The sequence below is a fragment of the Hemicordylus capensis genome, chromosome 2 (assembly GCF_027244095.1).
Source record: "Hemicordylus capensis ecotype Gifberg chromosome 2, rHemCap1.1.pri, whole genome shotgun sequence".
NCBI lineage: Eukaryota > Metazoa > Chordata > Lepidosauria > Squamata > Cordylidae > Hemicordylus > Hemicordylus capensis.
In genome coordinates, this window is record NC_069658.1 from 364,503,610 (window position 1) to 364,516,141 (window position 12,532).

Consider the following 12,532-nt stretch of genomic DNA (forward strand, 5'->3'; position numbering starts at 1 on the left):
TTATTACATAAGTAGATGTCATAATGGTGTCAGGCTGCATAACACAAAGGAGGCCTTTCTGCATATGCATAGCAAGACTAAGCCACTCTGGTTTCTCTTCAGGAATCCAGAGAAACCATCTAGGTATATGAAGTTGACTCTGTAGCCAGGTCTAGAAGTTTGGGAAAAGTCTGGACCAAAGACTATTTCTGTGGAAGTAATTTGAGAGCAGAGCCTGTGTTTGCTCTACTCTCATTCTACTCCCATCTTTGATTTGTTAGGCATGAACACCATCAATTCTTTTCACTTCCTTCAAACTTGGGAAGACTTTCTCCCCCCTTTAAACTTTTTTTAATGGTACTGAAACAGTCAGTGCACATTGGTTTGAGGAACTGCACACTGAATTAATGCTGATTATTGTAAAGTAATGTTGTCTCAGGCGCATTATTTGGTCTATGGACATTGACACAAGATCCCATTTAAAAATGACAGAATCCTGTCAGAGGAGACAGTATTAATAATTGTTTTCCCATCTCCATTTGTTTTGCAGGACCATAGTATTTATTTTTATTCTGGAGAAATGAGCGAAAGAAAACTAGATGTGTCTGCAGAGGCGTAACTATAGGGGGCCAGGGGGGGCACGTGCCCCGGGCACCATCTTTTCTGGTCATGTGGGGGGTGCCGCCATGACCAATTTTTAAAAAAAAATTTTTAATTTTTTTGTTAATACAAATGTTTCCTGCTGAGTGCAGCAGCGCTGCAGCAGTCAAGGGAGCACATCGGTGCCCACTTCCCCACGAGCGGTCCCTTCCGCGCCACCTGCGCCCCCCCCATTGCTTTGCTGGTGCCTGGCGGCCAGTCAGTGGCCTGGCTTGGTGGCGGCGGCGGGCACTTGTGTGGAAAAACCTAAGTATAATGTAGTATGTTGGGGGGCTGGTGGGGGGGCACGGTGGGGGGGCGCCATTTCAGTGCTTGCCCCGGGCGCCGTTTTCCCTAGTTACGCCTCTGTGTGTCTGCAAATGTTCTGCACAGCTGACACTGGTAGAGAAGGACTACAATAGGGTGTTACAAAAATGGAAAATACAGTAATTAAATCTTGGGAAATAAGACTAAAACATAGTCATGTATGACAAAAACAGTTGTGTGTTGATATTGCCCTTAAGCAAAGTGTTACATAAAACCACGAGAAACTAGCAGAAAGAGAAAGTGGACAAGCAAGGATGTGCTTTCTACTATTAGACTACATGAACTGCCTCACTGCTGCTGTAGCTCTTCTGTTGCAGTGAAGGAACATGTAAAATAAAGGACTTAAATAATTCCAGATCTGAACTCAGCTTGGATTTTTGTAAATAGTGGGTATTCTGCTCCTCAAAATGGTGTTCTACCAGCTATAGGACAATGACAACGAATCATGTATTAGCCCCTCATTCTTGAAAAATTAAAATGTGATTTAGTTGCATAATATACTTTTGATTAGCTTACAACATTTATTTTCTAAGCCACGTGCAGAAGCGATTGAGAAAAGCACTAATGTTAGAATTAACCCCCAATGTAGTTGAATAAGGTCCACTCTGTTCTTCTGATTTCTGAGGCATGCAAGAGTCCAGACAAATATATCAGTTCATATGGTCACCAATAAATAGAGGAGAATCAATAGAGGAGAATCATTGCATTTGGGTTGCAATGAATCATTGGAATAGAGGAGAATCATTGCATTCGGGTTGCTACATAGGAATTAAATAGGCCTAACCATTTAATTCCACAATACACTTGAGCTTTCATTTTAGCCTCAGTAGAAGAATTTTTAATTGATCTACGTTTAAATTACCCAAGACATACAAATCAGGAATTGCTGGTCTTTTAAAAAACAAAACAAAACTCTGTTATACAGAAGACATCCCTGTTTTTATAAATAAAAATATTTTGTTTTGAACATAGCAGATGGTGCTGCCAGAAACATTCTAAAAGGTCTGTTGAGATCCTGGGATCTACCTTATGACAGCAGAGTGTGCAGTAAATCTCTCCTGTGAATATTTATTTTATACAGAAATGAGAAATACTGCATTGGCCTCTTCATATAACTCATGTTTACCTGCTTATTTATATTTCAAAAAGTACCATACTCCATTTCCTGGTGACATTTAATAGCACAACGCTAGTGCATATTAAATTCTATTTAATTTTCATACAAACCTTTCTTTTGGCAGGCAAACTGACAAACAGACAGTATAAAAAGTGAAATTTTAAGTGCATTTTTGTTGGATTTTCCTGGATAGTAAATGGAATTGATGTGAACATGGTTCGTCCCTGGGTCCGCCTCTTAGTCAATCAAACAGACTCAGTGGGAATCATTTAGAGGCTTTTATTGCTACTGCAGTTTAGCAATAGGTAATCAATGGGCTTATGCTCTCAAACCGATTACAGTTTGGTTACAGGTGCATCTTACATTTATACAAACAATCTGAATGATGCTGACACCCTAGACATAGTATACGTGGCAATAAAATGGTGGTCTAAGTATCTAGTACGCATGCGAATGATTCATTGTTCATCTGGTGATTACTCCTTATTTGGTTAAATCCTGTTTTCTTAACTGTCAGCGAAGAACAGTGAGAACCTTGTGAGAACCAAGTTTCATAGATACAAGTTAGTGGAGAGAGATAATGACGTTGATCATGAGAGACAGTGATGTCCCTGAGCTGGGCTGGGGTTACTTTAAGTTAGAATGAGGTATTCTGGGCAAACATGGAGTTGCTTTGGTTTTCTGAACACATCAGAATGAGTCAAGTCACATGACTGGGAGTGGGGGCAGGGGGAAGGCAGGGTTCAACCTACCTTCCCCCAGATGATCCATTGTGATCCTTTCAGTGCGCAAGCCATGCACCTACACAGGAGCGGCGCAGAGCTACAGGCCAGGACTCAGTTTCTCAGCCTCCATATATCCCACAAGACACCACGTGATGAGTGTGGTGCATGCCTTGGGGAATTCCCCTGTCAGAAAGGTTCTCTATACACCCATCTCTGTGTCTCCTCGGCTTAACCCAGCAGCCGGGTTAAGGGAGCACTTGCTCAGCTAAGAGCCGGGCTTAGGAGTGGGGTTAGGCTGGGTGGGAGTGCTGAGATCTGAGTGGATCTTGATGCTCCACATGAGCAGCCTAGTCCAGGCTAGACTACCTTACCCTGGACTAGACTCATAAGCATAGCCTCTACAAGCAGTGAGAAGTTTGTTGTTGTGTTTATATCCTGCCCTTCTTCCAAAAAGCTCAGAGCAATACACATGATTCTGTCCCTTGCCACATCCCTATATCCTCACAATAACTGAGTGAGATAGGTTAGACATTCATTAGAAAAGTGAGTGGCAGGGAGACATAGCACAGAAAACCCACTGAAGCTGGTGTTTAGCTAAAGGGCAGTCATCCCCTGTCCTAAAAAGCATTGGTGGACAGTGGTGTTTGTCTGTCTGCTTTAGAAGAGGTGAAACAGACATCTGGAAGGATGGGAAAGTAAGAAAGAAAGTCAAGAAACCTCTCCTTGGTCCAGGGTACAAAGGGCACTTTTCTCATTAAAGTGGTTGGTAATATGTGGATATGGGCGGGGGGGGGGGATATCACTCTCTTCTTCTGGTAGCCAACACCTGTGGGAGGTAAATTGGCCAGGTAGGCTTCAGGGAGGTCTCTGCTTCAGCTAGGCAGAGTCAGCAATGAGGACATATGAGTCAGTGTTCTGACAGGTAGCATCAGCACAAGGTCACAATGGCAAATCTCTCTTCTTCTGATAGGCAACATCAGCATGAGGCATAGTGGCCACTCTCTCTTCTTCAGGCAGGCACCATCGGCATGTGGGCACAAACTACATACTGTGGCAGGAAGAAGGAGGAGTGCATGGGCATAGTCTCTTTCTTGCTGAAGTGGGCTTACATGGGTAGGCACAATCTCTTTTATTGAAGTGGGTAGCAGCACTGTGTAGGCAGAGTGTCCACCAATGTTTCTTATTTAAAAGAGCAGCAGCATGTGGGAAGAGAAGCATCAGGCAAGAAGAGAGTTGGCAAGCACCCTGGATAGTAAAGGACTTCTTCTGCTTACAGCAAATTCTGGAGGGTAGCCTTGTACCAAAAGAACTAGAGGTACTGGAGGCAGGCACAGGAATGTCAGCAACAACCCAGATATAGCAGGCGAACAAGTTACATAGCTGGGCAGAACAACCTGAACTGGCATGACAGTTCCTCCCTCCGGCGCCCAATACAGCAGTAGGAGAGAAAGAGAGCAGGAATAGTAAGTAGAGGCAGGCCTGATCTGGCACCTGAAATCTTGCCAGGCTTCCATTTGCAACATGTGCCCTGGAGTGTGTGTGGAGTCAGATGAGGAGAAAGAAAGACTAGATGATGATTGGTGGTGGGTACAAAAGCAGTAGAATATGAGAGAGAGGAGGAGGGTGGGAGGGGGAGAAGGAAAAGACTGACAGGGAGCTACCATATCTGGGTAGGTAGAGTTGGGAGCACAGAGAGAGAGACTGTGTGAGAGCAATAGTAATGCTCAGGGAACCCCAGTAATGTACGGTTAACCTCCAGGAACACCAGTTGCTCCAGCAATCCAGGTGTCATCTGTGAGCATTGTTGAATTTCTGCCTAGACATTTACTATACTAGGTAGCATTATGGGGAAACACTGTGCCTTGCAGAGATGCATCAGACAGAAATTCATCACATGCATCTTTAGCAAGAGTTTGAGAAAACTACACTTGTTGAATTTTTGCCTGGATAAGAACATATGACCAGCCCTGCTGGATCAGGCCTATGGCCCATCTTGTCCAGCATCCTGTTTCACACAGTAGCCCACCAGATGCCGCTGGAAGCCTACAGGCAGGAGTTGAGGACATGCCTTCTCTCCTGCTGTTACTCCCCTGCAACTGATATTCAGAGGCATCCTGCCTTTGAGGTTGGAGGTGGCCTATAGCCCTCTGACTAGTAGCCATTGATGGACCTCTCCTCCATGAAGTTATCAAAACCCCTCTTAAAGCCAACCAGGTTGTTGACTGTCACCACATCTTGTGGCAGAGAATGGGATGTCCAATGCAAAGCTGAAAGACCAGGCAAAGTGTGGGTGTATAAAGCCTCATTTGTAAAGCCAGCATAATATACAAGACTGTACAAAATGTTTACTGTTTCCATGGTGCTGAAGTTAAAGCCCACCTTAACTTGAACTTTCCATACCTAAAACTTGAGTGAAAATCAAGAAGAAGTTGCTTTTGGGGTGTTTCCATGACGATGTGTATTGCATCAACATAAGCTTGTACTTCCTCCTCTAAGCCATAGGAGTCTTCCTGCCATATGGCACTATGTGATAAGGCATCTGCAAGTACTAACTTTTCCCCTGGAACATACTCAGCTATTGGATTGAGCCTCATAATTCTTATCAAAAGACAGTGACATCGTAGTAGTACTTGATCCAAATCTTCCCCCTTTATTAGAGACACCAAGGGTTTGTGGTCAGTGAGCAATCTGAAGGATGGTAGACCATGCAAATATCTTTAGAAAGTTTTGCATGCCCAAATACTGGCTAGGCATTCTTTCTCTATTTGTGCATAATGTTGTTCTGTTTCTGTAAGAACAGAATGCAACCATCATCCACTCTGACCTGTGTAATTGGAGTAGAACACCATCTAGTCCATAAGTGCTTGCATCAGCACTAACTATGGTAGGCTTGTTTGGATCACAGAGGTGCAAAACTGGGGCATTTGGGATTGTGTCCTTTCTTTTCATAAAGGCAGCCTCTTTGATCTGGCCCCCAGCTCCAGGATATATCAGATCGCAGTAGGAGGTTTAGTGACTGTGTCTCTGTAGCGAGGTCCTGCAGGTATCGACTGGGATAATTTACCATTCATAGACTGCATCTCAATTCAGTGACATTTATAGGTGCTTTTAAGTTTCTAATGGCTTTTACTTTCTCAGGGCATGGCTTCATACCCTGTTCTATAATCACATGTACCCTGAGCCTGCTTTCCACTGATCATGAGAATACCCTCAACGTTTTCCCCTGGCTGCTGTGTCCTTTGATAAAAGCAAATCTTCTTATAGAGCACATTCCATTTTGGAATGAAATGGGCTTCAAATTTAGCCAAAACAGTCTCATAGTCATTCTTATTACTTTCTTCAGCAAAGGTAAAGTTTTATAAATGGTGCTTGCTTGCTTTCCCATGGCATAAAGAAGGGAACTTACTTGTACAATGTCTCCTTCTATGTGGAGCTTTGTAGCTAATCTGAAGCAGGCAAATTTTTCCATTCTGGCCACACAGCAGGATTGCCAAAGCTGAAAGCTTCTGGTTCAGGATAGTGAGCCATTTCCAGAGGCTATTCCCACAACCAGGAGAAACCAGGCTAAGGTAGCCTAGCCTGGTTTTCCCTGGTTGTGTGCTGCAATGGGAGCCATGCGGTTCCTGGCAGCAAACCTCCCTAATAGCACCTTCCTTTAAAAGAGGTTAGCGGGGTGGCCATGCCCATTCTCCCTGCAGAACCCTCGTAGGCTCTTCACACTGCTGGATTTGGTCCCCAGCTTCAGAATAAGGTAGGTAGGAAGAAAAACTGTCCTAACTGTCCTAAGAGCTGGTCTTGTGGTAGCAAGCATGACTTGTCCCCATAGCTAAGCAGGGTCTGCCCTGGTTGCATCTGAATGGGAGACTAGAAGTGTAAGCACTGCAAGATATTCCCCTCAGGGGATGAAGCCGCTCTGGGAAGAGCAGAAGGTTTCAAGTTCCCTCCCTGGCTTCTCCAAGATAGGGCTGAGAGAGATTCCTGCCTGCAACCTTGGAGAACCCCCTGCCAGTCTGTGAAGACAATACTGAGCTAGATAGACCAATGGTCTGACTCAGTATATGGCAGCTTCCTATGTTCCTAACCAGCTAGGGCTTACCACACAATCAAGTTCCCATCTCTGACTTACTTTTAACTCACAAACGGGAAATGAGTGTGTCCCACCTTAATAATAATCAAGTGAATGAGCTGTACATCGCAATCCCCGCCCCCCAAATGAATGAATCAATATGAGGTGAGTATTCCCTTATGCTATTCACATGCAGGTTTTTCATACCTGGCTTTTAGATCTCATCTCCTCCAGAATGGAGGTCTGCATGCAGATATCCACTAAATTTACCCTGAAGTCCCTGCAAGCTATGAGGGAGCACTTCACACACAATTTGGGTTTTTCATCACATGTTAGATTGTAGCCCAATTTATATCCAGGGTGAAAAAATCCACTTTTTGCATCATTGGGGTGGGGGCAACTTTGAACTCACAGTAAAACCTTGCAGAAAACCTGTGGTAAAGCCTGCTGTCAGGAAAGCGCCATAGGGAAATGGTCCTATGAAAGCCATCCCATGTGGAAGAATCACAAGTTTCTAGAAAATTCCAGAAACCAAGCTACCACTCTCCTTGCTACCATACAGAGGGTACTGTATTGGCAACAGACTTCCCCCACTACCTTACTAACAGCATAATTTATGATTGAAGCAACAATATATTTGTGTCCAGCTACTGTATAAATGAAGATACTAAAACAGCATCAACCTGTAGATTAACATTGTTTAATATTAAACTATACATATTATCGGCACAAAATAAGCAGGTTTTTTTAAAAAAATAGCTAACTACCTTGCAATCCCTGAGATCAACCTCATTTTCAAAGGAGGGGACTCACAACCTGGCTGCCTCCATGCTCCTCATCAAGTTGAGATATATGCTGCTTTTCAACCAAAGTTGCCAAAGTGGTTTACATAAAGATAGATAGATAGATAGATAGATAGATAGATAGATAGATAGATAGATAGATAGATAGATATGTAAAATTTCTCCTTGTCTCCAAAGGGCTCACAATCTAAAAAAAGAAACCCAAGAGAGATATCAACAATAGCCACTGGAGGGATGCTTTGCTGGGGATGGAAAGATGGGAAGAAAAGAGAAGATCCCATAGCATCAAGTTCGTACACACCTAGCAGAGTCAGAATGTCCATGAAGAGGAAAAGGGAGGGGAAAGAGAATGAGTGGGCAGAGGGGATGGGGGAAGGAAACAGCTACTGCCCTTGTTGCCCTGGAAACCGCTGCGAAAGGGGGCTATGAAGGGGCTGGCTGTGGAAATCTTTCACCACTAAGCATTACAGTAATCTCTCTGGAGTAAATAAGAAAACAAGCTTGATCACACAGACCTCAGTTCTTACCTCTGGCTGCTCCTGCTTTGTTCATTTGGCGTCAGAACTGGTCCTGTATGGTTTTACCGCCTTCAAACCTTGTTCTTCAGAAGGGCTGCTGAGTTCCTTGTAAGGGCCAGACTTTTAATAGTCTTAACAACTTAACAAACTTAACAAGTGCAACTTTGGAGAGCATATGAGGGTGCAAGCAGCACCTGTTGATATTCTGCCTGTACTTCAGCTGTTTGGCAGCCAGAACTGAAGTGAGTGGACCTGCTCTAGTCGCCTTCTCTAGAAATCTAGCTTCTGCTCAGGATCTGCTCTTTTCTCTCCCAAAGTCTACCCTCAGAATTCCTGTCCTTGAGTCTCTCTTACAGCAACACTTAAGGACCAAAAAAATAATTCAACTTGCTCCCCATACAACAGAAGGCCACACACACACACACACACACACACACAATAATTTTTATAGCTGAAGCATGACTTGCTTCCCCATGCCCAGAGTTCTGTGTAAAAGCTTGCCATATGTTCAGAGGAACATGTTACCAAATTCTTCCTAAGCATTGCTGTAACACTAACCCCCAGCTTTTGCTATTGCCATCAGCCTATGTAGGTAGTGCATTGGAGCATGGAGGACCTAGCCAAATAGTGAAGCTGTTCTCACAAGCAGTTCCAAGCCCAAGCCCATGAGAACCGTCGGGATCCATGGGGATCCCGGAAGTGCTGCCATGCCAAATTCAGCACTGTAGCCTGGCTCTTAGCCGAGGTTAAGGGTGCAAATGGCTCCAGGATCATGTGTCAGCATGAGCTGCTTGCAGTTTTTGCTGACACAGAGATGGGTGCCCGACGCGCGGTGTAGGATTCACAGAGAGAGAGAGTCATCCACACTGCTCCCAGCAGCTCTGGTCATGTGGGCTCATGGCTTGTGCACTGCCTGGGCTGCAAAGGCTCATCTGGGGTAAGGTAAGTTGGACACTGCCCCCCGCCCACCGCCTTCAGCCCGACCATGCATGTGCAAACAGCCCTAGTGTTTCCATGGTTATAATTTTGTAGGCCAGTACAATATCTTAGACTAGACATCAGATCTCATGTCATCATCATGGCATGAACATAATGGTCCATTGAATTTCCTTGGATTCTGGAGTTCAGTTGGAGCCACCATACCCACTGTAAACCAAGGGTTTTTTTGCCTTTAATTGATAAGATTGACAACTGGGCCATTCCTATCTGGACAGACATTTTCCTATGGAGAAGAGTTAACTCACTTTGTCTCCTAATCCCTGAATGTATTATTTTATTTCTGTCTCCCCAAGGCTAACAATCCGTCCTTGCATCTTGTGTTCTCTCTTTGTGAGGGTTTGCATTCATGACTGTGTTGTCATGGAAATTAAATGTGTAAAAGCAATAACTTCCTCCTGCATTGTAGAGACAGTCATTCTACAGAAGAAAGTACCGTACTGACAAAACCTTGGAGAAAAGATAATGCAACAGTAAAAGAGAATTTGACATTAAATGAAATTAATTGCAACATAATCTTGAAAAGTGTGTACTTGGCTGTCTGGATGTACTCCTTCAATGAGAAATAATACACCTGCTTTGTCTCATTTGTGGTCCATTTGGCATGCAAATCAAAGGGAAACATTTTCCCTAGGGGATGGGGGAGAAAAATTCATTGCTTAGTTTCTCCAGTTTATTCCACACTCTATTTCTATGTTTATTCCTCCCTTCTTTTTTTTCCTCCTTCTTTTTTCTGTTTCTACAAACTATTGAGATAGCAGTCTTAAGATACACTTACAGGAAGTTAAATCTCTCTGAATTGAGTAAATTAACCTTTGAGTAAACATTTTAGGCTCAACGGGCAAGAAGACTGATTCCATTCAGGAATGGGTGCTTAAGAATTATGGCCATAAAGGAAGAGCAGCTCAAGGTATTTATCTGAACAAATTTGTAATGACAAAAGCATTTGTCCTATGATCAACAACACAGTGCCATGTAGTTTGAACTTTTGTTCAGGTGAAAATCTGAAGTGGTCATCCACATTCAATCAGGGAGTTGAATATTACAGACTAGAGTTCAAAAAATATATCTTTCTTCATGCACCACACTGTTTCCCCCCTGTATGTCACATTTCCTTTTTCAGCTCAGTAAGCTTTTGAACTGCATCATGTGCATACCAAACCTGGAAAGATGGAAACCTGTTTGATTCATTGAATTAGACATGTGTTTGTCTAATACTTTGTTTATTATGTGTTTGTCTAATACGCATAATAATGTGTATGTGCCGTATTTGGTACATGTACTGATGTATACTATGCCTTACTGGACTGACATTGTTGCTGACATCCTATATGTTGATATACATAAACAGATCTTGTCCACTTTGATTTTCCCCCAAGTGATTTTTTCTTTTCTTTTCAGATTTGCAGTATCACCTTTTATGTCTTTTGTAATGAACTGTGATATGTCTGGATGGAGCAGGGAATCATTCAGGGCATTGAATGCTGAGGTAAGAGGGAGGCAGAGGATGCTATGAGGGTGGAATGTTGGGAAAGAAGAGTGATGATTTGACAGTTGAGAAGGTTATTTGGACTGGGGCTAGGGATGAGTGAGGAGGGTAGATAAGACTCAGATTAGGAACATAGGTAATTGGCTCATGCATTTGAAACTGTATCTGGGTGAAAGATTGAAGGCAAAGAAAGATAGATATAATATCACCTCATGATACTGAATGAGGCTCTTCTCACGATCGGTGAGAAGAGGCTGAGTGGGGTTTGTGAGGAGAGTGGGCTAAGCCTGCTCTCCCCGCAGACAAGCAGGCAGTCTGCTCCGGGTGGCTGAAACGGCCACCCACCCGACTGCCGGCTCTGTTAGGGAGCCGGTGGGGGCTGGGAGGTTCGCGCAGGGCATGCTGGAGAGACCCCGGAGCCGGGAAGCTGCTTTTAAGCCTCCCAGTTGGGGGTCTACTCATGAGTTGCCATGGCGCGGAGCCACACTGCGGCCACACATGATTAAAAAAACTGGGTTTGCAGAGTGCTTGCTCCGCAAACCTGGTTTTAGGGCAGGGGTAGTTTAGCGGGTTAACCGCTTGGAGGCCACCGGGCTCGCCTGTGAGCCCGGTGGTTCTCACGGTCAGGCGAAATTGGGCTAGGCTCCCCTAGCTCGATTTCGCTGATTGTGGGAATAGCCTCAATGTTTGTCATTCCTTTAAGGATAAACCATTAAATTATTAACTTTGGCCAGCCTTCTCTGAGACCATGCATTTAAGGTGTGAACAGCTACCCCATAGTGAAGGAAACAGCACAGATGATTGTGACACTTTGAGGCTATTCTCACGATCACCCAAAAGCGGGCTAAGGGGGCCTAGCCTGCTTTTGGGTGATCGTGTGCTGCAACGGGAGCCATGTGGCTCCCAGCAGCAAACCTCGCTAAGTACCTCGCCCCTTAGACGAGGTTAAAGGAGCGAGAGCTCTGTTAACCTCATCTTTTTGTTCATGTGTTGCCACAGCGCGCAGCAACATGCAAGTAGACCCCTGACCAGGAGGCTGCAAGCAGCCTCCAGGGCTCGGGGGTCTCTCCAGGATGCCCCACACGCTCGCACGGGGCATCCTGGAACTTCCAGGGGCCATGCAGCCCCCGATCCCCGCAGTCCCCACCAGCTCCGTGATGGAGCCAGCAGTCATGTGAGCTGCCAATCCGGTCGCCCAGGGCTGCCTCTTGATCGATGGGCTTAGCCCGCTCTCCCTACAAACCCTCTTACAGCTCTTCACACTAATCAAGCACACTAATATGCTCAAAAGGGGGGCCATATAGCAAGGTGTTCATACCACTGGATACTGACCTTGCAGCGAAACCATTAAAATTTGGTTTTGGTTCTAGTTTATCCGTATATTCCACTTTCTTTAAGGAAAGTAAGCTTATGAAATCACTGAGCTTTCTGTGTGTGTGTTTGTCCACGTGTCCCTTTATCAACTTCCTGCCCTTTCATGGCCAGTCAGAGGACAGCTGATGATGTAATGAGGGTTGCCTGTCTACTGGCAGTGCAATGGATGCTGGTGTAAACGCTCTTACTCAGGAAATGGGGATTTGGGGTTCAAGTCTCTCTCTCTCTCTCTTTATATATCTGTATATTTTGAGACAGTGTATTTCCCAGTGGTTGCAAGAGAGAGAAAGACAACAACTAAAAAATCATTTCTTATGCCAAACTCAAGGGTTTATAAACATTTACATTTGTTTTCTTTGTAGAACCAAATTTGCCAAGCATGCATAAGAACATAAGAACAGCCCTGCTGGGTCAGGCTCAAGGCCCATCTAGTCTAGCATCCTGTTTCATACAGTGGCCCACCAGATGCCGCTGGAAGCCACAGGCAGGAGTTGAGTGC

The 12,532-nt window shown here is 44.5% G+C and overlaps 1 protein-coding gene across 5 annotated transcripts in view; it reads left to right on the forward strand.

Annotated features, from left to right (window-relative positions):
• The first annotated feature begins 2,905 nt into the window (after positions 1-2,905).
• The window catches only part of LOC128347180 (homeobox protein Mohawk-like), a 51,491-nt gene continuing 41,864 nt past the window's right edge, over positions 2,906-12,532 (forward strand). For 3 of the 5 annotated variants that reach the window (XM_053301432.1, XM_053301434.1, XM_053301433.1), the window contains exons 1-2: positions 2,906-2,981; positions 3,758-3,900. In XM_053301432.1, coding sequence (XP_053157407.1) covers positions 3,816-3,900 — 85 coding nt within the window. In that variant the 5' untranslated portion in view covers positions 2,906-2,981; positions 3,758-3,815. Of the gene's footprint in view, positions 2,982-3,757; positions 3,901-10,571; positions 10,660-12,532 lie in introns of those variants that run through there. The other 2 variants (XR_008317421.1, XR_008317422.1) reach the window with 1 other exon arrangement.